The following is a 27956-nucleotide window of genomic DNA, read 5'->3' on the forward strand; positions in this document are numbered from 1 at the left end:
ACTATCCCGAGTGCCGACGTTTGACACCACCTTTCTTTCCCAAAGGTAATAAAACTGCATTAACACCCCATTGTCGAAAAACATGAACAAGTCTGTGCCCTTTTGCCAGTCCCTAAAGTACTCGGCGCAGAATGGGGCTCGGAATCATATTTTATTTATACGAGCGAGATTTGGGTTAAGATGCTCGTCTGTCGATTTTGTAATCCGCACACTATCTGGAAATCGCTGTTTGTACTATACGCACAGATGTCTTCATATAAAAAAAGCAGTACGAAAACGTTAAAAGGGGCACGTTTTGAAGCAAAGCAGCTGCATCGGCAAATCAGCTCTATGCGGGTGAAAACCTTTACAGCGACTTGTTAGAAAGACTATAGAAGTACAAATGACTATTGGAAAACTTACTTTTTGTTGATAAAGAACATTTTTCTCAACTTTAGTTTACAAAAAAAATTACCGTCAAATGGAACACGAATTTAAGGTCCTAATTCGTAGATTTCAATGAAAAAAAAAGACATTACTTTTTACTTTTTGAATACTTACAGAACGATAGTTAAACGATAGTTAAACGATAGTTAAACGATAGTTAAACGATAGTTAAACATTAATATGGTTAATTCCTATCTTGTACTTCGTCGCAATACATCTTGCACGAAAGTAGATATCCCTATCAATATTTCACGGCGCATTGACAGGATTTACCCGTGCACATGAATACCAAACCATCCGTCAGTTACAGAAAACCTAAAAAGCGTATAAAAAGTATATTTATTGTCGTCCGGTGGACCTTTCCCTGATATGTGATATTCCTCACAGTTTTTTTTAAACAAACTGGATTTTACAAGAAGTATTAGCAATTTAACAACATTTTTATATCACTTTGTAAACAGGATTATAAGCTAAACATTATCTGTCCAATTCCTAAACAGCAACGTTTAATGGCTAAACACCATCCATCCTTACGCTAAACATGTTTAGTTTTAAACCATGTTTACAAAGTGATAGCAAGAAAGTGTTTAGAAAAGTGTTTAATTGCCAAACAGAGTTTTTGCAGTGTGTCTTCTGTCGTTTACATGCGGTGCTTTATGTCCCCACCATTAAACAAAAAAAATCACTTTATTACAATATATCTTTTACATGATGATGACATATTTCCCCAAAACCTAGTAAATATGAGCAGGATCGAATATAATCCTCTGCAGTAAATGGGTGCATTTTCTGTTATTAACATCAAACCAACAATAGGGCCAATCACATCATGGACACAGCTGGTATTCGGGACTAATTATCAGAAATTATTCTATGCGGTTCACTAGTGACTACCAGCACAAAGTACAATCCGTACAGACTTGGCCATTTTCCAATAATAAACTAATCGCCTCAGATTGCACAGATGCGCGCATATGCACGCATTGGTGGGGAAATTATTTTACCACGTTAATCATCTGCTGTCTCGCACCTGTACTCTTGCAGAAAAAAATACACGATGCATTTTGTTTTGGTTTTATATTTCCCTCCCATTAAACACTTCCTGCAATCCAAGTTTAATGTCAACAAGTCGATAATGTTTGTAGCCTCACGTACCAGACACCTGATGTCATTAGTATAACAAAAAGGGGAAAAAAAAGGCTGGCTTGCCCGAATAATATTTACCTACTGGTGCTAAACATTACGGAGCAATTGCAACTGAAGTAGGCCTATGTATTTATTCAGTGTAGAAGTAATTATAGCTACTTGTATTGTTTGGCTATATTGTTTATTGTTTGAAACCGTATAGATTTCCCTTGTGAATAGACCCTGGCTGAATTTTATTAATGGCAAACTCTAGTTTGTTACTGGTACCTTTCCTTGTGTATGGCAGGTCACAACTTTCCATGCGAAAGCTTAGTTAATCTGTATCTTTGATAAGAAGGGGAATCGATATAAATCATGTTTCTAGTCATGCATAACACGATTAAAATCTGGTGAAAGAAAATGATGGGCAAGTTTTTTTTCATCCGATAAATATGGTATCTCATTAACTCGTAAAATTTGACCAACCTCGGGGAAGTAGCCTATAATAATAATGTAGGGCATTTTTTTTTTAATCTGATAAATATTGTATCTCATTTACCTCAAGTAAAATTTGACCAACCTCGGGTTAGCCAAGTTGTTGGTGTGGTGGGGCTTGGCATGTTTCTCTAAAGCAATGTAATACCTTCAAAAATTGTCATTTGCAGGCTTTGTAATTTTGCAATCGATTAAATTATTCAGCGGGTTTAATGACGTTAACCCGCGTTTTGCACCAGAGTCCGTAGTCCAAGCGGGAATACATGAATATCGTAATAACTTGTCAACAATCAATCGTTCTCAGCGCGGTTTGACAACAGCGCGATCTCTCGCGTCGATCTCTCGGGAGACAAAATAAGAGAGAATGTACTAACCACCCCTAAGCCGAACATAATAGCTTTGACTGGAACAAAAAAACCAAGCACTCCATCTTGAAGAGATTTGTAAGGACATACACTTATAGCCTATAGTTTTATAGCCGGAAGGTGGAATGAAGGAGAGCTAATAGATTCTGCCCAGAAACCTTGGGGACTTTATAGTGGAAGTTTCATCTGAACGGATTCAACGTTACCTTTTAAGGAGGAGAGACGAGCGATTGTCTCTCTCGATCTGACGTTACTCCTACTATCATTTGTTTTTGGTGTCCAACCCGAACATATTGCTTCGGGATGTAGGGCACTAGGGTAATGGTATACATCCCCAAAGATCTATACGCTTTGAGCAAATACTAAAACACTCGATTCTAATCAGAAAAAAAGAAAAATACGGGAGATAGAAGCAAGAATGAGAGGTAAAAAGCAGGACACTCAGATTTCCCAGTTGCAGGAATCGCAGCCGCATTCGTGGGGGCATTCTCATCACTCGCCGGCGTGAAATAACAACGGCGTGAGTGCTTGCTGTTTTTCGTCCTCGTTCGATTCAGTCCGTGCTTGGCGTGCGGAATTCCTTGGGTAGTTTACACGCGCGCGTCAGCGCTCGCCTCTTTCGAGAGAGCGCCGGGATAATGAACACGATAAATCTCCGATAGCAGAAAAAACATGGAGGAAATAATAAAAAACGTGATTGTTAAGTTGTACATCTAAAAGAGGTTGCAGTAAAAAAAAAACTGGATTACGAAGCATTTCAATTGATTTCAAGCGAAATTCAGTTACGTGGCGAGAATATTCGTTCGTGAGTTTTACCATTCCCCTACCTCAGTTTTCAAGCCGCGGAAAATTCAAATTGCGAGAGAGGACTGTTGGACATCATTGGACGCCAGGGGCGCTGTTCATAGTCGCTTTTAATGCCCTCCCGGCAGTTTCTACTTTCAAGTTTTACTAACACTATCTAGTCTTTTTTTTATCATAGATCCTCGTGTTTTTTTTTCTTTGAGTTTTATTTTGGGAAGTGTTCGTGCCCCCAACCCTGTCGCCACGCCACTGGGGGAAATGTCCAACCCCTTCAAAGCCTAAAATATAGCGACTCCAAACGCGACTACCCAAAATGCCAGATAATATGCCAGGTGTGGCACGTAATTGCTAAGAACCAAACCCCTCTTCAACCTCATTCCTCTTCATTTTTTTGTTTTGGCTTTGTTTTTTATTTCCCAAGATCTCTTACGGATCTCACGAGCCTCATCTGGGCGACAGGACGCGGTACCCGTTCCTGTACCGCACCATCATGTCCAACACAGGCTACAACGACCCCCGCCTGCTCATGATCAAACAGTGGGGGTGGCAGCGGGTGGCCACGCTGGGGCGAACCGAGTCCACCATGGTAAGATGGAGACATTGACGGCAAGAGTATTATCCTGTTGTCTGCTCTTGCGGCTGTCACGCCCCCGGTTTATCACCCATCATGTTTGTTGTGTCCTTCAAACTAATAAAGAGCTGCAACCAAGGCAATATACCTTATTAACTAGTCGGCCATATTAAATTGAAGGCGAGGTAAATTCCTCATTTTTTTGGAACTTGCGAATAGAAATAAAAGCAATGCAGTAAAAGGTCATTACCAATTAATACCAGTATGTTCTGATGGATAATTCAAAATTTATGATTAAACACACCCTAATGTTTTAAATCACGTTTGAAAAAGAAATTGATAGTGAGGTTGTCTTGCTAATGTAGATCAATGCTTGTCACGCACTCCAATCATAAAATAGTCTGGCGCCATCATATTCAACAGTTTAAAATTTATAAAATAGATTCAGGAAACACGATGGAAAATGGCCTCCTTGTCACTAAGGTCTGATACAGGTCAACGAAGGTCACGAGTAACAGGGGATCGATGGTGAACCTGGGCAAAGGAATCACTGATCTCCATGTTAATAAATCTGGATAGCTCGTGGGCCATTGCGTGCTGTGTACACACGTTTGAAGCTACGCACTGGTTGCGAATCTCACAATTCGAATATGATACGGGAACCAGTATAACCACTCCCATCGTACATTTATAATGAAATAAACAAGACTAAAAGTTTATCAAACATTTTTTTTTTATCTCAACAGAATATAATATAAAACACATTTATTTGACGAATTAATTTGTATACTGTTGAACAAAAGAGTACCTTCAATGAAAAGGTAAAGATTACGGATAAGAAAGGATGTATTTGTTACATGCTTTGTTATGGGAGTGGTAAGATGGTGGACGGTGACTCCACTTCTATAACCGCCAATGTGCTTTCCAGATTTCTTTTATAGAGATCAGTGAAAGGAATACATTGGTCACGTCACTGTTGGATTTGAAAAGACATCTTATGGCAGCCATCTTTGGAAGTGCAGTGCGTCTGTTCCACAGGAATAACCACACAGTCTTGTTCCGTAGTTGTGGGGACATAACACTCGTCTGTACGAGGTATTTGTGGGGACCGAAAACGCTGTGGGACAGCAAAAAGTCCCCATAACTCGGTCCTAATTTGCCTAACAATAAAAAACTTCCCCATAACCCGGTGTAGGTCTGCACACGAGTTGATCGTTGGGTGTATTCTTCCTTTTAAACGAAATTATAAAAAAAAATCAAGATGGCTGCCGTATGCAAAAGGGTCTATATACTCTTGTGATGTCACTTGAGACTGGAGATCTTGTGATTGGCTTGTTTTAACTTAACCGCCATACTGTAAACAAAACGTAGTAGAAAAAAAAAAATCAAAGTACGTGTTTCCTTAAAAATGTTATTTTTTTAATGTCTATTCCCAAAGCTTTGAAATGTCATCTGCTTAAGAAACTTTGTTCAAGTCCAAATGCGTCAGTGCTTCTTAATAAAATCAGAGCTTGTTTTTCTTGATAGACAGTAAGGGACCTTTTTTTCCTGCGGAAATGGTCAATTATCAAAAAATTAAATTATCATAGACTTGTACGTTGAAGAATTTGTGTCCCAGTTTGATTGAACTCTATATATATCGCCCGTAGCTACATGTTAGATTAATGACGCACTTCGTGCAAGTCAAGTCATTGTGTTCACGTAATTCCCCTGTAGGTTCTTAGGGATGGAACCATATAGGCCTATCAATGAAAAAACTCGTTATAAAGACGATATTTATTTTTATCAACCAAATAAACTAGAGAACGAGGGTATTACAAAACATCGTCATCCCTAGTGCATTAAACATACAATGTTGTGTATTGTTTTCCAACACTTCAACGTTTTCATATTTTCACCCAATCGGAATGTTATTAAAGTAATCTTTAGTGGGTTTTTTTACGTCATTCCGAAGTGACTACTCCTCCAATAAATTCGTGTCTCCCTGGAATTGATTATTTCTTTTCAGGCCATGGAGGACATGCACACAAAACTCATCAACAGCAGCATCGAGATCATCGCCAAGGAGAATTTCGACGACGATTTGGTGCAGCCGTTCAAATTCTTCGAGGTAAAAGCTTCTACGAAAATGTGATTTGCCAAAAAAGGGACATCAGTTAACGTCATAGTTGCCCTTGAATGATTTGGATAGAATTCAAATAAACTCTTTAAAATAAATTCAGAGATGACTTCCTTTTTTTTGCATTACAGTACTTTTGTGTTCTTTTTATATAATTTTTCGTTTTCTTATAGGAAAAAGATGTGCGGATTATCGTTGGAAATTTCTACGAATTTCTTGCCAAGAAAGTGTTTTGCGAGGTGAGTGAATGATTATGTGTAATGTTATAGTGAGCATCATAAATCCCATGATATTTTAGGAATGTTTTGGTATTTTATTCTTTATTGTGTTCTTCGCCTGACATGCATCCATTCTTTCCAGTATAGATTGCTTGTTGTGTGATGTTAAGTTATTATTTGTATTTTTGTCTTTTCAAACAAAATCCTGTCTTCCTTGCTATGGGCAACAGATCACGTGTTATTTTTGTGTAATGTATTCTTCATAGTTTTTTGCCCTCCGCTTGTAAGCCTATTTTAAATTGTAATCGATTGCTCGTTTTGTAACGTTAAGTTAGTAATTATTTTGTTATCTTTTCAAAGACTGCGTTTTCTTGCCGTTGGAAAGAGATCGTGTGTTATAGACAGATTGACACATGATTGTGACACGCACTGGCTTTCTTTTTCTCGTCTCCCTTACCTCCGGTATGCCCGCGGTTCGACTCCCACATGGGACCCGTTCGCGATCGGGTTGCTTCTCACCGCTCCATCGTGTGGGTTGCCACCACAATGGAGGCTCTCAGCACTGATGTCTATCTAGTGCCCACGCCTCAAAATTGCATTACAGCCCCAGACAAAGCCTTTTGCTCTATGGATTTCTAGTGGCATTATCATGCCTTCGCTTGTTTGAGACCAACATGCCCGTATGCTCATCAAAAACACAGGCCAATGGCGCTTTTCAAATGATCTCGCCAACCCAAGGAATACCTAACGTGAGGCCTCATCATGCTGAGAAAGTCGACTGGGAAGAAAATATAGACCATTTTATACACGTTTTCCTTTTTTTCTACTCGAAGTACAACGGATCTCTTTCATACAAAGCTTTTTAAGATGTCAAAATCAAAATTCTGGTCACTTTTGTGTTTTTGAAACCAAAAGCCGTAGCGCATGGCCTGCCCACAGCACTTCCTTATCTTGCCCACCCTAGGGAAACCAAGCAGAGGCCACTATCAGCTAGTCGTGTGGGACAGGAAAACAAGGAACCTCGTATAAAACACAACTACATGTACAACCAACCACAATTTTCAAGAAAGGTTTTCATAAGAATTGTTTTAGAAAGAGCACAGTTCGCCATGTTGGGTTTGCATAGCGGTTGCTTTGCGGTTGCGAACTATTATAAATGCCCCAAGTTGGAGAGCTTCGTTGTTTGTTATTGCAGTTCAGTTAGATTGTAGTTCGAAATGCAAAGATGTAGAATAAACTGAACAACGGTTTGCTGAATATCATGGGTAATTTGGTGTTGTATGTGTACAGCATGTGTAGCATGTCAAGACAAACAAGTATCGTGATGAAGTTTTGACCAAAGGCGTAACTGCGCAAGCGTAATTTGTTACGTCAAGAATCAACCATTAGTCGTTTGTTAGTGATAAAACCGTAAAACATAAACGAAATCGCATTCCCACTGCATTCAATGTGTGCAAATGAACAGCCTCACCATCTGATGGTCCAGTTGTAAGCATAAAATGATTAGCCGCATTCGAGACTGATTTTGTCATGACCATTGCCCATCTTTAGTCAGCTTAAAACTTCAGACAAGCTTAGCATAGACATCCCTCCAAATAAGCTAAGCAATGCTAATCGGCTTTAGATTTTCGAAGTGACAAAATGTCAGTTTATATATTGTCTCTTTTAAATATCATATTGTCATGCATGCTAACACGCAGTCTAGAAAATGGCCGATACAGCTCTGCGTTTGTCAACGTGACTAACGCAAGAAATCTCTAGTTTCATTTTATTCGTCTATCCCAACTCCTATACACCTGCTTCAGAGTGGTTGATCTAGTCTTTCAAAGTGACACAATTTCAATCTGCATTTATTTTTTGTCACTTTTCAATATCAGATAGGCATAGCCTACAGCTCTGTGAAACAGAGAAATCGCTAGATGATTTTTTTTTCGCCCATCCCAAATTCCAAATGACTTGCTCAAGAGTGGTCGACCTAGACTGGTGTCTGAACAAACTGAACACCTTTTTTAACCTCTTTTCCAGGCGTACCGATCCGGTCTGTACGGGCCCAAGTATGTCTGGATGATCTTCGGCCATTACGAGCCAAACTGGTGGCTGGAAGGAGACTTGTACGGCTGCACCAAGGAGGAGATGAGCGCCGCCGTTGAGGGCGCCATCTCAGTCGGCTTCCAGACACTCAGCACCCAGGACGTGGAAACCATTGGCCAAATTGTAAGTTGAATCAGTTAATTCATATTTTTTTTTCCGCTTTTTACCTTTTTTTCACTAAAAGTTTGGTAAAAAGTCTTTGCAATAATAGCAATAAAACAAGTTGCCAAACAATTATTAAGAAATTGCTCGGAGACATGTCGCTGCTAATTGGTATCTGACACTCTTAAAAGCTTTGCTCAGATTGTTGTAGAAACAAAAAGGCATTTAGGGTCAGTTTGGTGCAATTTAAAATCCAGCAAGATTATTGATGTCTTCTAGTCTAGGTTTTGGAACAATTTTCTCGACGATCTACAGTGAATGGGAATCTAGTAAGCTTAAATTAACGGCGTGTGATTTCGTAGCAACTCAGTTAAACTTTTGGAGCTAGAAAAAAACAGTCAGTATAAGCCTATTTTGAATGTTGTTTTCAAGAGTGCATGGATAAAATTAAACCTTTCGGAACATAAGATATCAGCAAACATTGAGCTTCTTATCGACTTTTGAATTTGCCAGACTCCGTCCCAGTACCGCGACATCATGCTGAACAAGACAGGCACGGACTACCGGGTGGAGATCAAGCCCACCCCGTACGCCTACGACGCGGTCTGGGCGGCCGCGCTGGCCCTGAACAACTCCATCGAGCTCATCAAGCCCAAGACCCTCGACCAGTTCTTCTACAACGAGACCCGGATGACGCAGGCGATCTGCATGAGCCTGGACCAGCTCAGTTTCATGGGCGTGTCTGTAAGTGGGTCATTCCATAAAGTTGGTGTCCAATTTATTTTTGGTGTCCCTGTTGCATCTGATATATAGATTTGGTAAATTCAGGACATTGTTTTTTAATGCATATCTCCAGGAGTGATTGTGTGAACCAAAGTACATGCCAAACAAATATACATATAATTTGAAGTCAATTTTAATGATAACTCTATGGCAAATTACACAGGTCAGGTGTAACAGGGGCACACACAAAAATGTCACACTTTTGGGCATAATATTTGAAGCTGTAGCCTGGCTAGCTGCAGAGTATTTAGGAAGCCCCTTTTTGCCCATACCAAACTGAAATACTCTAAATTTTTGCCAATTTGATTTAGGATTTGATGCTGCTGAAGCAGGACATGGCCCGCCATTCTATAGATCCATCCTTAAAATAATAATTGATTTCCTCCAGTTCGTTATTCGCTTTGTACAAAGCTTTGTATACAAATGATCTTATTGACGGTTAGGTAAACCTCAATCTAACAGATTTCTGTTTCATATCGCACTTATTTTCTTCCCGTCCCCTTTTTGTAAGAAAGCTCATGGCAAGTAAAAAAAATCAGGAACATGCGTGTTTTACGTTGTATTTCCTACTACAATCAAGCTCCCTAATTGTTATTATTTATTTGACCAGGACAAATCATGCAAACAAATACGACAAAAAACAAGCACATGAACATGAAGGAAAACAAGGTTCATTTTAAATGTTCCTTTTGTAACTGATGTCTGTGTACGTATACGTGGTGTCCAAATACCATGCCGTTTTTGTATAGATCACTCTGACTGCAAGATACAACAGTTATTGGTGACTAACGACGACATAGATACTCCCAACAACATAGCCTATGTTCCCTAATTCAATATTATTTGGTACTTTATTAATTTTGCCATGGGATGCAATTCATCTGGACTATCAACCTATCAAAGAGAGTATGTGGTGTATTATCCAAATATTTTTTTTTTCAAAGAACTCATTACATAAACCTGAAATTTAATCTTCCAAATCTTGTACATCCATCATCTGGTAGGCCTAACTGTCAAGGAGATTACAGACTAGGAGTTTTGGATCATTTCTCCGAGTCATTAATTAGATATCATGCCAAATTAGCTCTGTCGCGGATATTGCTCTTGCTTTCATAACACTGGAATTGCCAACTTCATGTACATGTAGCAAGCAAAGCCATATGGCTTCCGTGGATGGATCCACTGACCGAGTCCAGCGCGTGTTGCCTGCCGGCGAACACCGGCTCATGTTCCCGCGATGATACCCTTGAATTGCTGTCTTCCCGGTCCCTGGGGGCAGCCATGACACACTGATAATAAACGCTAAACCCATCTTCTCCCAACCGCAGGGTCTGGTTTCATTCGACTCCAACGGAGACAGGCGAGGCGAGTTTCGAATCCGGAGAATCATCAGTAAGTATATAAATATGCTGAATATTATGATTACCTGTTCACAAAGGACATGTGTATCGTATTCTGAACCGAATACCTCCCGTCAAATGTGATCGGAGACAACTTCAATCCAGGTGGGCAAATGGGATGATCTTCAGATGCAAGCAAAAACCGAACCTGTTCTGTAATTACAGCGTGAATGTCGATGTCGGCTCCAATGGATACTTTACCGTCCAATCTGGCATCAGAGCACTATCTTAATCCAACAAGGGAAATTAAGCCAACAAAAAAGTCTTAAATTTCTGGGTCCGATTTTTTTCTCTCGAAATTTTATTTTTTTTGTCCTTGATAATTTCCCTGTCGGATCGTTTCGTCTGTTTCTCCAGTTAACATTAACAGAGTTGAAGACGACTTAAAAACCGAGATTGTGCATCTATCGTTACATTTAACAAAAATCAAAAGGAAGCAAGATTTACAACTACAAGGGTCCACTGATCGTTTATTTGAATGTGTTTTCTTTTCATTTCTGCTCCATATCCCAAAAGATACAATCCCTTGTGAATTGTAACGCTTGTTCGTGTTTCGCGTTTCATCTTGAATTGCACCTCTGTCAGCCTGAGCTGGGACTCGCTACGATGAACGCCGTATTGAGTGGCAAACATTAAACCTGTATTCTCCGTTGGCGCGTAGCGATTTAAAGTTCAGTTGTATTCGTTAAAGGTAGAGCAGATCATTTGCAGCTATCCAATATGCAACTGACGAAATTATTGTTGAAAAGCTTACTTCAGTAATAGCAATAAACTCCCTGTGAAGTTGTTCTTTTGGCATGCTGTCATTTTAAAGAAAACAATAAAAGTAGACCATTTCCAAACATGCGTCCAGTGACGCATTTTTGGAAATTTCCGTTAGTAGTTAGTTTGTAATGTGGCGAATCTGTAAATGGGTGCGCGCAGCGTTGACACAACGCACACGCATGGGTGTTCATTTCGGGCGCAATTCAAAACAATCTTAGTACAGGTTATGAATTCAAACTCAAATTCAAATTTAATTCTTTAATTGGTCATGTGGGTTAAATGAAACATGAAATTCATATTTTGGTGTTATTAAAGAAATACAACTAGAAAAACAGCCGTTAACAGCAAATACGATAAAACCAAGAAGTTAGCACAAGCTGAACAAAACTGAAAATTCACATAACTTACATAATTTGACATTATAATATAATGTGTTATAATAGTAAAATGATAAAAGCTTTCAAAAAGACAATAGGATTGCACTAAATATGGTCACTAATCACGAGCAAAACAACCTCAGAGGAAGATCATTTAATGCATGGTATAAAGATAATGCAACTAAATCATTTGCAGATTCCTTGACATTTTCCACCATCCCTTTTTGTATGTCTAAATCCTCAAATTTCAATCCATAATCGAAAGCCTGTGCATACCGCTCAAGACGGGGAGGCTCAGTGAGTTGCACTTATACTGACGAATTTCAAATAAACACTGACGTTAAGGATGTCAGTGCTCCCTTTTTGGGACGAGTTTATGAATGAGACAAACAGTTCTCGAGGTCCCATAATGGATTTGCAATGAGGACCCTCGATTTGGAAGCGCATTCGAAATTTGCGTGTAAAGTAAAGTCTGTCACAAGCCAATATGGGCCATCAGGTCGGCGTTTATCTCCGGTACAGTGACATGAAACAACTGAGGACATTTCTATTCCCCCTGGATGGGATGCTGGTCAATCGCAGGTTATACTCCCTGCTAATGCCGGTACCTATTTATACTGCTGGGTGGACAAGTGGTGGTGAAGTGGCTTGCCCAAGGACACAACATATGACCAACAACTGGATTCGAACCCATGACCATCCGATCATGAGTCGTGAACCCTAACCACTATACCCTCCCCCTTGATGTTTGTGTTGTGTGTACCACAACTATGGCCAATATAGCCCATCAGGCCGGCGTTTATCTCCTGTTTCAGTGACATGAAACAACCGAGGACATTTCTATTCCCCCTGGATGGGATGCCAGTCCATCGCAGGGTTATACTCCCCGGCTAATGCCGGTACCTATTTATACTGCTGGGTGGACAAGTGGGGATGAAAAGGCTTGCCCAAGGACACAACATATACCCAGCAGCTGGAATCGAACCCATGACCATTCGATCATGAGTCACGAACCCTAACCACTGTCTCCCCCCAATGTTTGAGATTTGTGTGTATCACAAAAAGGCCAAATATGGCCCATCAGGCCGGCGTTTACCTCTTGTTTCAGGTCCTTGAGATCCCATAATGGATTTGCAATGAGAACCCTCGACAGGAAACAACTAAGGACATTTCTATTCCCCCTGGATGTGATGCCAGTTCATCGCAGGTTACCTACAGCTAATACCGGTACCCATTTATACTCCTGGATTGACAAGTTGGGGTGAAGTGGCTTGCCCAAGGATACAACATATGGCCAGCAGCAGGATTCGAACCCCTGACCCTCCGAGTCACGAACTTTAACCACTAGATCATAACCCCTAATGTTTGCGATTGGCGTGCACCACCATATATTTCATTTCACTTGACTCGGAGCAGAGCTTAGCTATGACACCGAAAATCTCTCCATACGTGAGGCATACAAATTGGGTTCTACAATGAAGAACGAGCTTGAAATCAACTTTGCCCCAATACATCTGAGTTGCTCCAAAACCCTCCTATTTGTGATAAGCCATCAACCAATATTCTTACGGAGAGATGTTATGCCGATTGAGCTTCCCCAGGATACAATTTCGGTTTCCTGTCGCCTACTTGCAATCTACTCTCTTATTTATCGCCAGCCTCCGAGCTCTCGTTCATCATTTCCTTCCATTGGGCCGTTTCCTGCCCTTTGCTTTCAGGGTTATTGTTAGATGATTTCATCCGGTCATCAACCGCTAGTTACACTTTGACCGTTTGTTGTCAATCTATCACACGTCTGCAACCCATCATACTTGACATTATGAAGCTTTTTATTATTTTTGTTTAGAAATGTTCCTTGATATACGGCACACAAGGCCTTCAAAGATGAAATTTGTTGACGAGGAACTCTGCTTGAAGAAACTACTCCCAAATTGCCATTCAATAATTTGATTGATTGAAACAAAATAGGTGGGGATAGACAAACGCGGAGTTCACATCAACTAACGTCATTTAAAGACTCTAATGAATTTGATTTAATTAATAAAATTGTCGGATTTGAGATGTCTTTGAACGTAAATTTATGAATTCATAAATTTACGTTCAAAGACATCTCAAATCCGACAATTTTTTCCCATACTGCAGCAAAGCTAGGGCTTCGTGCCATTCAATTCGCTTTGCGTTCGTGTATCTTTGAGTATTATGTTTGTTACCTCCGCCAATGAGGTATTGTTTTCATCGGTGTTTGTTTGTCTGTTAACAAGATAACTCAAAATGTCATGGACGGATTTTCGTGAACATTTTTTAAGGGGTGGTCCTCGGTACAAGTACGAATCGATTCGATTTTGGAAATGATCGAGATCTTGGTTAGGATCCACGACTTTTTTTTTATAGAATTTTTCACCATTTTGTTTGTGCGAATATGTGTTGAGACCATGAAATTGGGACACGTGTTTAGGTCACCCAGCGTGCAGTCTGTGAGCGCATAGCACACACACTATTGAAACCAACAGGTCAATGGACTCAACCATTTGATACTATGGGGGAGTTGGGAATGTGCAATGAAATATAAAAGCCCGGTTGATATGCGTGTTTTTCCATTGGGTGTACTGACAACATGGCGAAGAAATTATTGTTCAGCCTTGGGGGAGGTTTTAGCTCTCTGAGCCTGCAATCGAGTTTATTCATTTTTCCTTCTCCTTAATGTTCAGATGGTACCGACTACGACATCGGCCATTACAACCGGGTCACAGATACCATCAGATGGTACTACACAGTAGAAGAGATATTCGGTAAGTAAATAACCGATAAACCTTCGTCGTTGATTAGAGATATTTTTTTTTACAACCATGGACAGGTATTAAAAAACCTGTCATCAGTAAATAAACCCGGGAAATTTATTGCGGCCGTTGAAGAAACGATTCTGAACCACAAGTGCGCAATTAGTGCAGGTAACTCCAGCAAGGTGTTTGTGTTACACTTGGCAGTTTTACGACCACAGGTCATATGTTATTCCTTTTCAGAAATAAATACCACGTGTACGTTTTGCGTTTGCTAGTTTTATCGTTCGAGAACTTTGCGACCAGGATGAATAAAAAAATTCACTTGATTCGAAGTAAATAATTTGTTACAAATATGTATACCATTCATCATAATAAAAAGTAATGTATTTTCGAGCTGGTCTCTGACAGCTGATCAGTTCATGTCATCGTAGGTTAATTGTCTGAAATAAATCATTAACAAAATACTCAAAGTTTCGTCATAGAGATCATTATTCATCCTAGATTGATTGTAACTTAATATTTTGTTAATAGAGCGTAGTTCGTTTCGACGGGTGAAGAATGCATCTGCCCAAGCTAATGGCAAATTAATGTTAACATCTTTAGGTTAATTAGTCTAACTCTTTTTGACTAGAAATTGACGAGATTTTAATAAAAACTCATCTTCGGGAACCGATCAGATCGAAAAACTAATATAGAATCCCGTTGACCTAGTCGAAATAACGCTAAGGTTGCATGTCATTTTTTGAACTTTGCCTCTTTATTTTCCTGTTACCGAAAGCTTGAAGCCTTCTTCCCAATTATCAGCATCAAATACATTTTAATACATACATACAGTTCATTTTTCATCGGGGGAGTTTGAAACACGAGACCCAAGAAGTGCTCTTTAACTGTACCGGCAGGTTTCAACCGAAGGCGGCTTTGAGACGATATAAAAATACCCCCCCCCCGCCAAAAAAACCCAGGGCGACATCTCCCCGTGATCTCTTTGAATATTTACCATTTTTTTTGAATTATTCATTTTGAGACCCGTTTCGTTAATTAGAACATTTCCCGGCGGGTTCAGGAACAGCCCCCTCAATATTCGGTCCTATAATTGGAGGACAGCTGCACCATCAAAGCCCTGTTGAATAATTGATGTTGAAGTTCTCCAAGAAGAATTATTACTGTTCCCGCATGGAATTGACACGGATACGAGTAGGATTGCATATCAACACCAGTTTCCGAGAGTGCACGATCTACATGTTTAATTTTGACGGTCGGGAATTTGGTACCATTAAATCGGGTCGTTATAGTCGTAAGTATGGAGTGTGATCTTTAAATGTCAAAGGACCATACTAGCAAGGGCGGTTATACGAGTTAAACTGGCAGTATCAGTTGCCAAGCTGGCTGTGTAAGTTGAGGCAGGACGATTTCGTGACCGCTTTCCACTGCCCAACCCTACCTATCTTACCCCAACTCATAACCCACTTTTCTCCACCCTTTCTCACCACAACTTACCCCCACGCTTATTCCAGCTGATACCCAGCCCATATACCACCACTTACCCAATTTTCTCCACCTCGACCACACTGTTTGCCACGCTCACCAATCAAACCAACCCGATCCCACCCAGTTCTTACTCCGCTCCCCAACCGCCCAACCCATCCTACCCCGCCCCTACACACGAATAGACCACCTCCCAACCCCACTTTACCTCATCCTACCCACCCTAACTTCTACCCCTATCCCAGCTCATACCTAAACCCTACAAGACCCTACCACCACTTACACCCAACTCTCTCTACCTCAACCACACTGCATCTTGCGTCCACTCAACCCCACCCCATCCCACCCAATCCTTACTCCACACCACCCCAGCCCACCGTAGCCCCACCCAACTCCAACCCTTATCCCATCCGTGCTTTAGGTCCGCTGACGCGGCCGCCTTGTTGCAAAGTTTTAACGGCTAATCGGCTTCCCAACCCTATCCTTTCCCACCCCAATTCCCAATGCCCAACACCTGCCCTCACGCTTGGCAGGCCGGACGGCCGGTGAATTAATTGGCTCCACGAATTTAATGCCTGGTCGACTTTTTCCGGATGGCTTCCTTGCGTGCCGTAAAGCTCATCTCCCGGGTTACAGTTGGTCCCCCCCCCCGAGCGCCTTGCCGACCGAGTGGCCAGTAGCTTTTGCCGGTTCACCGCATCGCTATAGTTAGCTAATAATAGCTGGACTGTTTTGCTGGAATGTTCACGGCATAAGCTCTCCTAACTCATATGCTGACCCTGTTAGCTTGCTTCCTTATTAAATAAGGAAACCAGCTAAGATGAGATCAAATTTCGATCATTATACTTGTTCCATTCTCACTCTAAGAAAAGTTGATTAAAATACTGTGGGCAATGTTTTTTGCCCAACATTAGTACCAAGTTACCTCATTGTTGGTTTATAATTCGGGTAAAAATTAACCGACGATTGGGACGAATTTGCCCAAGAGTGTTTCAGTTGGTATTAGTTGACCGAAATGTTTACAGTAAATTTGCTTGGCTTGTGGCTATCCATGCGCTCGCCCGTTTTATTAACGCTGATCAGATTTAAGTCTGGAAACTTGATTAAAACCGACGAGAAAAACAAAATGTATAACACCGAACAGAAAACGTCGATATCCACTTTGTGAATGGTATTAATAATACAAATCGCAAGCTAGCCAGCTGGTCAAGCCTTGATCCAGTTAAATACTTAAAGACCCATTCTTCCTCAAAATGGAATCTGCTCAACCCTTATTTGAGCATCATCCTGTTAAAAAAATAATGAGAGATTCCCCCAAATCACGTGACATGTCTACGACACGTTCGCCTTCGTGGTAAAAGTTACTCCACCCAAGTTACGACTCTGACCGGCCTCAGAAATACAGTGCTGGAATATTTGACATCAAGTTCGGACGTTCCTCTTCACTTACTTATCGGAAGAAATCCACTGCCGGTTTATCTACATAAATAAATACCCCGTTAGTCGAAGAACCGCGATGTGGCTGTCCTACGGCTCCAAGAAAGAGTCACCCACTCGGTAAATCTGACAGGACTACAACCTTTTTTTCTCCCACTTTGATATGCACGCGGAAAAAGCTGTCCATATTCACGAGGTATTACTCCCCGTCCCACACATTTACTGTGTCGGCAGAAAACAATCTGGCACCCAAGTCTCGAGAGACTCTGAGCGGATTGGCCCCAAAGAAAAAAAACAAACAAAATCGAATGGGACTCGGAGTCTGCACTCGGTTTCGCAATGACCGAATGCCCATTTAAATTGGGTTGAGAGCCGTACCTCAGTTCGGCTATTAAAAGTGTAAATTAAATCTGATCCGTTTTTACATCCCTGAAGACCTTACCAAGAAATGGACGTGCTTTTCGATCATGTCACTTGCACCTGCTGGTAATCTAGTGCATTCATTTACATAGGTACAGGATTATTGGTCCGGAAATAAATCTTCAGCCAATTTAAAAAAATACAAAGCAATGATTATTTGCTCATCAGTTTGTGTCGGAAAGATTTACACATTCGACTTTGTCCCCACCGCGCCGACGCAATTGAATTAAATTAGCGGGATACCGCGCATCGCGTGCCACCCACTGCACTCTCAAAACGCTGGTTAACAGTTTGTCAAATTTTGCCCAACTTTCACCAAACGTTGGGCACATTTTGCCCAACGTTGTGTATTTTTTTACCAACTGTTGGGCTGTTCACCTTGTAAAGAACAGTTGGTTAAAATGTGTCATTTTACCTAACGCTGCTTAAATTTGGGTAAATTTAACCAGCGTTAGGCAAAATGACTACAGTTTTGTACTGGGTTAGCTTTGGGTCTTGGGCTACATTTCTGTACTGAGTTAAGATTAACTTTATAGTCCTGGGCTAAAGTTCTGTAACGGGTTTGGGTTAGCTTTAGTTCCTGGGCTACAGTTCTGTAGCCTACTTGGTTTGGTTTAGCATTTATATAGGTCCTGGGCTACAGTTCTATAGGGTTTCTGTCAGTTTTAGGTCCTGGGCTACAGTTCTGGATTTCAGTCAGCTTTAGGTCCTGGGCTACAGTTCTGTAGCCAACTTGGTTTGGTTTAGCATTTATTTAGGTCCTGGGCTACAGTTCTATAGGGTTTCTGTCAGTTTTAGGTCCTGGGCTACAGTTCTTGGTTTCAGTCAGCTTTAGGTCCTGGGCTACAGTTCTGTAGCCAACTTGGTTTAGTTTAGCATTTATTTAGGTCCTGGGCTACATTTCTATAGGGTTTTAGTCAGCTTTAGGTCCTGGGCTACAGTTCTGTACTGGTTTTCAGTTAGCTTTAGGTCCCAGGCTACAGTTCTGTACTGGGTTTGAGTTAGCTTTAGGTCCTGAGCTACAGTTCTGTACTGGGTTTGAGTTAGCTTTAGGTCCTGGGCTGCAGTTTTGTACTGGATTTGGGTTAGCTTTAGGTCCTGGGCTACAGTTCTGTACTGGGTTTGAGTTAGCTTTAGGCCCTGGGCTACAGTTCTGTACTCGGTTTGAGTTAGCTTTAGGCCCTGGGCTACAGTTCTGTACTCGGTTTGAGTTAGCTTTAGGCCCTGGGCTACAGTTCTGTACTGGTTTTCAGTTAGCTTTAGGTCCTGGGCTACAGTCCTGTACTGGGTTTGAGTTAGCTTTAGGTCCTGGGCTGCAGTTTTGTACTGGATTTGGGTTAGCTTTAGGTCCTGGGCTACAGTTCTGTTTGGGTTTGAGTTAGCTTTAGGTCCTGGGCTACAGTTCTGTACTGGGTTTGAGTTAGCTTTATAGGTCCTGGGCTGCAGTTTTGTACTGGATTTGGGTTAGCTTTAGGTCCTGGGCTACAGTTCTGTTTGGGTTTGAGTTAGCTTTAGGCCCTGCGGGCTACAGTTCTGTACTCGGTTTGAGTTAGCTTTAGGTCCTGAGCTACAGTTCTGTACTGGGTTTGAGTTGGCTTTAGGTCCTGGGCTGCAGTTTTGTACTGGATTTGGGTTAGATTTAGGTCCTGGGCTACAGTTCTGTTTGGGTTTGAGTTAGCTTTAGGCCCTGGTCTACAGTTCTGTACTCGGTTTGAGTTAGCTTTAGGCCCTGCGGGCTACAGTTCTGTACTCGGTTTGAGTTAGCTTTAGGTCCTGGGCTACAGTTCTGTACTGGGTTTGTGTTAGCCTTAGGCCCTGGGCTAAGTTCTGTTTGGGTTTGAGTTAGCTTTAGGCCCTGCGGGCTACAGTTCTGTACTCGGTTTGAGTTAGCTTTAGGTCCTGAGCTACAGTTCTGTACTGGGTTTGAGTTAGCTTTAGGTCCTGGGCTTCAGTTCTGTACTCGGTTTGAGTTAGCTTTAGGCCCTGCGGGCTACAGTTCTGTACTCGGTTTGAGTTAGCTTTAGGTCCTGGGCTACAGTACTGTACTGGGAGTGAGTTAGCTTTAGGTCCTGGGCTAAAGTTCTCAATGGGTTTGTTTTAGCTTTAGGTCCTGAGCTACAGTTCTGTTCTGTGTTAAGGTTGTAGTACTGGGCTACAGTTCTGTACTGGGTTTGTGTTAGCCTTAGGCCCTGGGCTAAGTTCTGTACGTGTTTGGGGTAAACTTAGGTCCTGGGTAGTTCTGTACTGAGTTTGGTTTTAGCTTTAGGTCCTGGGCTACAGTTCCGAGCGGGTTGGGGCTACCGTTTTGTCTTGTGATACATTGGTACAGGGTTGTTTGGGCTTCATGTAGGTCCCGCATTACTCACTGTGGACTGTTTTTCTTGTTCTTAGCGTCCAGTGGCGGCAAGCCACCAGACGACAACGACATCACGGTGACCGAGTACCACAAGGACTCAGTCTCCTACGAGCTCTTCGTCAGCATGACCGCCTTCGCCTCCGTCGGCATCGCCATGGCTTGCGGCTTCCTCGCATTCAACGTCTTCTACAGGAACGAAAGGTAAGTATGACCAGCCGGGGAAGTAATAGCTATACAGCCGTATGTGTATGCATTGCGCATGTATATAAAAGGACCGTGGCAGGTAACGTGTGACGTTTAGAGTCCATATATAAAAAAGGTAAAAGTGACCAGATTTCACACGAGTCAAAATTTCATATGACACCGATAGTTAACGCTTATGTCTATGGGAAGGGGCTGCAGCCCCTTCCATAGGCGCGTGTGTAAATTGCCAGCTGAAGCCAAGCAATTCGCACGTTGCCAGTTGCAGGGTCGTGGTGTTTGCGAAACATCGAATACGTTTCCGGTTCGTCTTCATATTCCAAATTCGTGATTAAAGGGTTCTCGAGGCTGGAAACACACTCGGCTCAGCGAGGGTCCATATTTTCATATACAGGGTGAGTAAAAAAAAGCGTATCCCAAACCCCGAAAATTATACTTCATATTTATAAAAATATGTACCACCAAACATGATAATGACTGGAAAGCCAATTTCACAGGCTACCTTTAGATGAAAATATTACTGAAATTGCTCAATCCGTTCAAAGAATATCACCATTTTAACACAATGACCCTAGAGCCTCTTTCGTCCAAAAAATGAGATTTCAAGAATCGTCGTCACAATTGTCTTCAAACATCACCAGCGACAAAACCTCAGTTTAAAAGTTAAAAAATATTCAACAAAGTCCTTTTGAAGGCCCGTCTTTTAAAAGAAAGTGGAGTTTATAAATAATATTATTTGCTAATAGGGTTGTTAATAAAGATATTGTGGACTACAGTTGTTGACAGCTGTTGAAACAAGTACTCTGTGCCATTTTCTTTGTTGTTCAAAACAGTCAGAACACACGATAAGCTGCTTTTTTGGACGAATCATGTTTTAAGGGAATTGCGTTTAAATGGTGATATTCTTCGAAGGGATCGAGTAATTTCAGTAATTTTGCCATCTAAACGTAGCTTATGAAATTGGCTTTCCAGTCATAAGCATGTTTGGTGCAATTTTTTATGTTTTAAATATGAAATATATATATATATTTTTTTTTGGGGGGGGGGTTGGTTCCTTTTGTTTTTACTCACCCTGTACTGATCAGATATTGATTTTAAGCGAAATGTCCATGTATGTTCCTAATTTGGTTCAAGCATAAAAGTTCAATACAGGTTTTTTTTAAGTCGAAGCTTTGAAGTACTCCAATTAAGCAAACATGAGGCGAACCGTCTCATTTTTAGGGGGTGATCCTTTAGAAGAGTAGCAGGAATGAAGATTTTGCAAATTCGGATTCCCCCCTATTGAGCTTGGGTGAATAATTTTTCATTCATTGGCAAAAAGTTAGCTTTATGTTTGTGCTCAAATGACAAAAAAATGTAAGGGAAACAAACGGTGGCATCATTGAAAAAATAGTCAGGCACCCTCTTATTCAAGAGTTTAAAGCAAGTTGAAATGATTCTAGACGCCGGATCTGCAATGGTCATCTTCCTAATGAGACACCAAGGGTACACTGCAAAAACTGTAGTGTTAATTTAACACCATTCGGTATCTATATAGGACAACACCAGTAAAATTTAACACCAGATGGTCCTATATAGATACCAACAGTGTAAATTTAACACTGCAGTTTTTGCAGTGTATGGAGTGCAACTCTTTAAATTGTATTCAGCAGCGACCCAAGAAAAAAGAACAACTTTACAACTTGAAAAGTACAAGATTTTGTCATTTCTAAAGTTGAAAGTAAGAAATCAAAAGAACCAAAAGAGTGATGTGGATGGCTTGACATTAATCAGCATCAATTTCTAACCGGATAAACTGCTTCTTAGGGTAGGCCTATGGCAAAAGCGGATACACGAACAATAGCCGATACAGTTTTGCAAATACAACTTGACCGCCGGCATTCTACAGTATCTTTATTCCCAACCGCACAAGGTTACATTATTGTCAGGCAAAATCTGACAGTTTTTTTCTCGCCTTGAAAAATCTCCTTCGCAAATGACGCTCCCTTGTTGCTAACTTGTCAGTTATTGCCCTCATCATCCGCCTTCTTACCTTATCGCACTTCTCCTCCAAGGGACCCGTTCTTGTCGGGCCAATCGCTCCTGATGATCATCGCAAGAACATCGCCCGATGTTGGGTTTATCAAACTCGAACTCACAAAACGTAATGACGGGCATTGTGCGACAACCCCGTTGGGACGCCACTTCGCGCTTATTTGCCCCGCTTATTTTCTTCTTTAGCACCGGTTATTGTTCAGTCGTCGGAGACTTGAGAATCCACAAGTCTCATTAGAGATTCTTAACGTCCTGGTGAAAGAATCTTTTTATTTATTTTTTATGGGAAATGATTTCAAACACAGGACGTTGAACTCATTATGACACACACAAAACCTCAGTCCGTCTTTTTTGATGTCCTTTTTTTTTTCCTCTGTCGACTCAATGAAGACTCTATACGCATTAGATTCCCAATAGCAACGTTAACCGTGTTGACCGACTTAACCCTCCACAAGCTTATCCAGATTACATGGAGCTTGAAGCAATAAAACACACCCTTCACGTGGCTTACCGTCTGGCACGTGTTCTTTCAACAGACTGAAACCTAAATTCGTGTTCAAAAATCTGTCGCCAGCGTGGATTACAAGGTACTCGATGAGCTCAACCCAGAGGATTCAAACGTCTTGCTCGTAAACAGGTTGAAAAAGGGAAAGATTTACAGATTTCCAAAAGTCTCCTTTAAGGCCACAATACATTACCCGAAGGTTTCAGTATATTAACTCGGCGCCAGGCACTCAAAAAAACCCCGAAAACCGTATATGCTATACCTTTATGACGATTGTTGAACTGTGGCGATTGATTGTCACCAGTGGCGTCATGACTGAAGGGGTTTGTTAGTGGTTACCGAAAATATTACCAAATTACGTAAAACACGAATAATAATACGAAGGGAAAAATGGGAAACAGAAAAGCCCGAATCCAATTAATACTGGTAAAGCACAGTTTCAGTTAAAGCCATGTAGGATTATTTACAATTACCCTAAAAAGTACCTAGCGATTCAATGACTGAAACTTTGCTCAAATTTAAGGTAGGACTGGTATCAAACATCCTGCGGCATTCAGTTTTGTCTGGAAAGGGATCGTTTAGAAGAAAACTAGCATTTAAGGGGTTTCAAAATAGGTTGCCAGCGGGCATGTTATTTTCCTACGTGCGTTAGCAGTGGAATCCTGTTACGAGACCCAAAATTGTGCGAGCGTTTTCTCTGTTTTCTTAAACTGTATATGGCGACCACTGAGCTGAAAGTTCAACAGGTTAGATGTAGGATTTTTACGCGATTTTGTGGCTTTCAACGAACACAATTACACTAAAAGCAATTCATCATACCTGCCGAAAGGTTTTTTTTTCTTCAAAACGAAGCTGTACAGTCATGTACACTTACAAAATTTGTCTCACGAACATGCGGTGGCCCCTTGAGAACCAAAACAAATGTGTCAAAACCAAAACACATTTCCCCGCACTTCAAATTTTCCTCCTCCAGGCCTCCTGGAAACTAAATGTTTTCCCCGGCCGATAGCCTTCATCCCCCCTCCCCCTCAAGGCGAATTCTCGCTGCGCGAATGTTGGTCACCATCCTTCGTGACAAAACATTCATGCTCTAGATGCCCTAGTGCGGCAAAGTTGATACAGACTTTTCCAGAGCCAGCTAGGTTGACTTGGACTGTTGATTCGCCTCTTATGTCCCTCTTGTCTTACTTTCGTGTGTAGTACTCTAAGCCTCACCACAAGGAAAGTCCAAAACCCTGGAATAACAGCTTGTCTCAGCAAGTCGGTATCGTCATGTGGTCCAACCTGTACATGTTTGCCCCTAACTAAATATTTGCTACTGATACGGACTTGTATATACTCAATGCAAGTAACATGTACTTCTCCTTCCAGGGATGGATCCATGGTTTGGATCAAGAAGGGAGCTTTGCTGCATGATTTTTCTCTAATTTTTTTTTTTTGCGGCCCAGCAGGGATTTTAACCCCTAAGCCCCGTAGATCCAGCAATGCCTTCGATTCTGAATTTGCATAGGCGAAAATGATATCTGTTTTCTTTTTGGAAACGACCGGCTTCGCAATTAAGATCGTGGAACATTAATGGCACGTGGCGTTGCCTCGTGCTGTTCACAAAAGTATAGGATGCCATGGCCCCGTGGTTACGGTGATTGACTCACGTGCGATGGTGCGTGGGTTCGAACCCTCCCAGGAACATGGTGTTTGTGCTCTTGGGCCCCATTGGCCTGATGAACGGGGTAATAAGCGCTTTGAGATCGTTGATACGATGGAAAGCGCTATATAAGCACAATTAATTATTAATTTCATGCATTATAAAAGGCCCAGGGAGGAAAACTGTTCTTCCGCAGGCTGGTAACATCATTTAGCTTAATACGCATGGATGAAACATATCGCGTGATTGAACAGAGATGTGATTTGAAATAACTTCAAACGGTTGGGATTCCACGGGGAAAGGCGTTGCATCACTGCAGGCTGCTACGCTATGTCGGAGTACAGGATAGAGGACAGACACAAAGGGAGAACAAAAGTGTTGGGTCTTTTGTTGAAAACGGTCCTCGATCGTACGGTTATGTGCTTAGTCTATGGGAGAGTGTTATATAACGGGGGCAAAGGGAAACACAAAGCATTGTCCTCGGGCGTATAGAAATTCACAACTGGCTGTTTCCAGGCAGTGCGGGTTTGAGTCTCCGGAAGTTAATGTTTTATCTTCCCCCATGTAAATTTTTTTTAGTTGTGTTTTAATTAAGTCCTACTGATGGATGAAATAAATTTGACATTTTCTGACTTCTTGAGGGTTTTTTTTAACGGAAGTTAAGTCCCAGAACCATTCCGTTACCAACTGACGCATGCGCATAACTATACTTGGTTGCAGAAAAAAAAACATAATATCGTCCAGGAATAGCTTGGGGAAACGAAAAGGGGAAAACAACACCTGATTCAATTTCAGTTCGTCCTTGCCATCACCAAGGCATCAGCCACTAGTCATGTCCGTGGCACAGATATAAAAAATTCTGGTTTATTAGTTATTCATACAAATCTACTGCAGGGCGGCTGCGGAATATTACCGTTTCTACTTCGAAAAATCCTTGAAAAGAGATTGGGCGATGACGATCATATAGTCCCGCCCGGGGATGGGACGGCAGTGGTTGTATCTCGTGGATTTATAGAGTTCACGATGAAATAGCCTGCTGCACAAGGGCTAACGCATATAGAAAATGTCATGAAAGGTACATAGGAACATTTTGCGACGTACATAGACTGATTTAACGAGAAAATCCTTGCTCAAAGGGAAGACAGGACAAAATACCCTGTGAAATTATTCCTCCAGGAATAATATCAGTCGGAGAAAAAAATCAAGGTGGTAAAAGAAAGTGGTCCCTGGGCATACATTTTTTTTTGTTATGTGCGTTAACAATGGAATTGAGTTTCTGCATACGTTTTCTCTGGTTTTTTTTCAACATGTCTAGTAGCAATGAGCTGTAGCCTCGACAGGTTAGCTGGTATGCACCCTTCTTACAGTTTTGAACAATTTGTTTTGCTTCAAACGAAAACAGCACGAAAAGCAAATCCTATTGTACCTTTAATAGCGTATTTTGAGCTGGACATTATTCTGCTCGCTGATTTCTGGTAATTGTTATTATTTTAACTGATCCCTTTTTTTGGTTTTGTTTTAAAAAGACATTTAAAAAACTATTTTTAAAAGAAGGACATGCCTTTATATCCCACTTGTTTGTTACGCTTCCAAAGGTGTTACTGTTGATGTTTTGTGGTCCTAGATTTCATATTCATTACATAATAATACATCGTCACGGGCTGTATCCCGGTTTTTTTTCTCATTTTGTTGACCTCAAGTTCAGGCCTTTTTTGTCTGGAATATTTTGATCAGAACAGCAGATCATTCCAGCTGAGAGCTTGAAGTAGCTGCACAACGACCTTCCCCGCATCACGGTGATAATAGCAGCGTTCTGTTTTGGACAACTCAAATTTGTAATTTGCACAAGATGTAGAAACAGGGCACCGTACTAGACATGTTACATGTACTGACATAGGCAGAAAGGAGGACATCATGTTGATCTCCAAACAAAATGACTTGTGGCCATAGTTAGTTTGACGTAAAGACAAACTGAGGATCTCTTCGCATTTTACTTCTGATTCGAACGCGCACAGGCCTATCAGCCTCGATTTGGCCGGAGAAGAAAAAAAATCGATGTTTTAGGAGCGCACCCGTCACATGTGGAAGGCCGTAATTGCAGTGTTCCGTCCCCATCACTGCGCAACGTGGAGTGGTCATCGGTTTCAGATCGATTGTCGGGACGTTCTGGCTAAAAGAAAGATTCAGTGTCCCGGCGGTGTCTTTCGAGTGGCTGGTCGGTAGATCAACTTCAGGCGTCACACATTTTCTCTGCATTTGCACTTGTCATCTAGCCACGGAACAAGAAAAAAAAGGCGATACCAGGGTTGCAGTTTGCCCTCGGGCATCTCACCTATATACACAGCTGTGCACCACCGGCGGATCAGCTGTAAATAGCTCGTCCGATATTCCGAAGAAATCCTCCTCTTTTTTCCCCTTTGGGGTTCCTGCCGCACAGGCAGTACACGTCATTCCAAAGGGATCACTGTCCGCTGTGTCTAGTCTAAATATCACCGAGTTAGGTCCATCAAAGTGGGTTTAATTCTAGCAAGCCAGATCCTGGTTGTCTTACTTACTGAAGTGTTTCCCGTGTTGATTTTGTTTTTCAATCGAAAGGATTTACATGAATAATATCCGCAGTATTATGCGCGTTCGTTAATAAATATTCGTATTCCCTACAAATCCTATCCGCGGAAATTGTAAATTGATCCTATTATTTCCATCGACTTGAAATAATTGTCGTCGGGAAATGGCAACAAGTCCTTGTTAACAGATTCGGTAGGGAAGCTGGAGGCCCATAGATCCCGTAATACGGAATGCAAAATACAGCTCTCAACACTGATACAGCCAGATTGCATTTGTATGAGCTCTGTTCAGTTGAAAGAAGCCTATTAATAATGGAGAAATACGGAGCGTGAGTAATAAAATGAAAACCGATATCAAAAACCTACAAAATGCATGAAGCCATCTGTAAATTAGTTTCTTCCAAAAAATGTGAACATATAAAATAGTCAGATGTATTTTTTTTTTAAATCTTAAAATACGAATCTGAACTGCTCCGTAAACATACTAAATAAGTTCTAATTTTCAATGTACGAAACGTCTCTTTGATGCGTCCCGATGTGGTGCAGTCGAGCACCGTGATGTTGCTGCAAGCATCAATTTTGGAAAGTTGAAGCAATTTATTATTTTATGTATGCACGGTCACAAGCAATCTTTTCTCTAGCAAACAAACCTGAGAACGCAAGTATTTTGACAAGCATGCAACCAAGAATATCTACTTTGAAAGTATCACTTCAATGAATAGTATGAATTCTCACACTTTTAACATTTTGGCAGCACATCGTATCCTTTAAAGACAATAAAAGACAAAATGTCCTGCATGTTTCCCCCTGTTTTGTTTTAACTCAGACATGCTATATACAAACAAGTAAAGATGCTTCAAATTTCAAAAGCTTCTTTTCCCTACTCTT

At 41.2% G+C, this 27956-nt stretch overlaps 1 protein-coding gene across 1 annotated transcript in view; it reads left to right on the forward strand.

The window, feature by feature from the left end:
* The window catches only part of LOC119728806 (gamma-aminobutyric acid type B receptor subunit 2-like), a 53698-nt gene that overhangs the window by 12251 nt on the left and 13491 nt on the right, over window positions 1-27956 (forward strand). Inside the window, exons 3-10 of the mRNA XM_038201206.1 lie at window positions 3637-3801; window positions 5795-5896; window positions 6079-6144; window positions 8149-8337; window positions 8830-9060; window positions 10428-10491; window positions 14350-14430; window positions 20155-20320. Coding sequence (XP_038057134.1) covers window positions 3637-3801; window positions 5795-5896; window positions 6079-6144; window positions 8149-8337; window positions 8830-9060; window positions 10428-10491; window positions 14350-14430; window positions 20155-20320 — 1064 coding nt within the window. The remainder of the gene's footprint in view (window positions 1-3636; window positions 3802-5794; window positions 5897-6078; window positions 6145-8148; window positions 8338-8829; window positions 9061-10427; window positions 10492-14349; window positions 14431-20154; window positions 20321-27956) is intronic.

The sequence above is a fragment of the Patiria miniata genome, unplaced genomic scaffold (assembly GCF_015706575.1).
Source record: "Patiria miniata isolate m_02_andy unplaced genomic scaffold, ASM1570657v1 HiC_scaffold_20, whole genome shotgun sequence".
Classification (NCBI taxonomy): Eukaryota; Metazoa; Echinodermata; class Asteroidea; order Valvatida; family Asterinidae; genus Patiria; species Patiria miniata.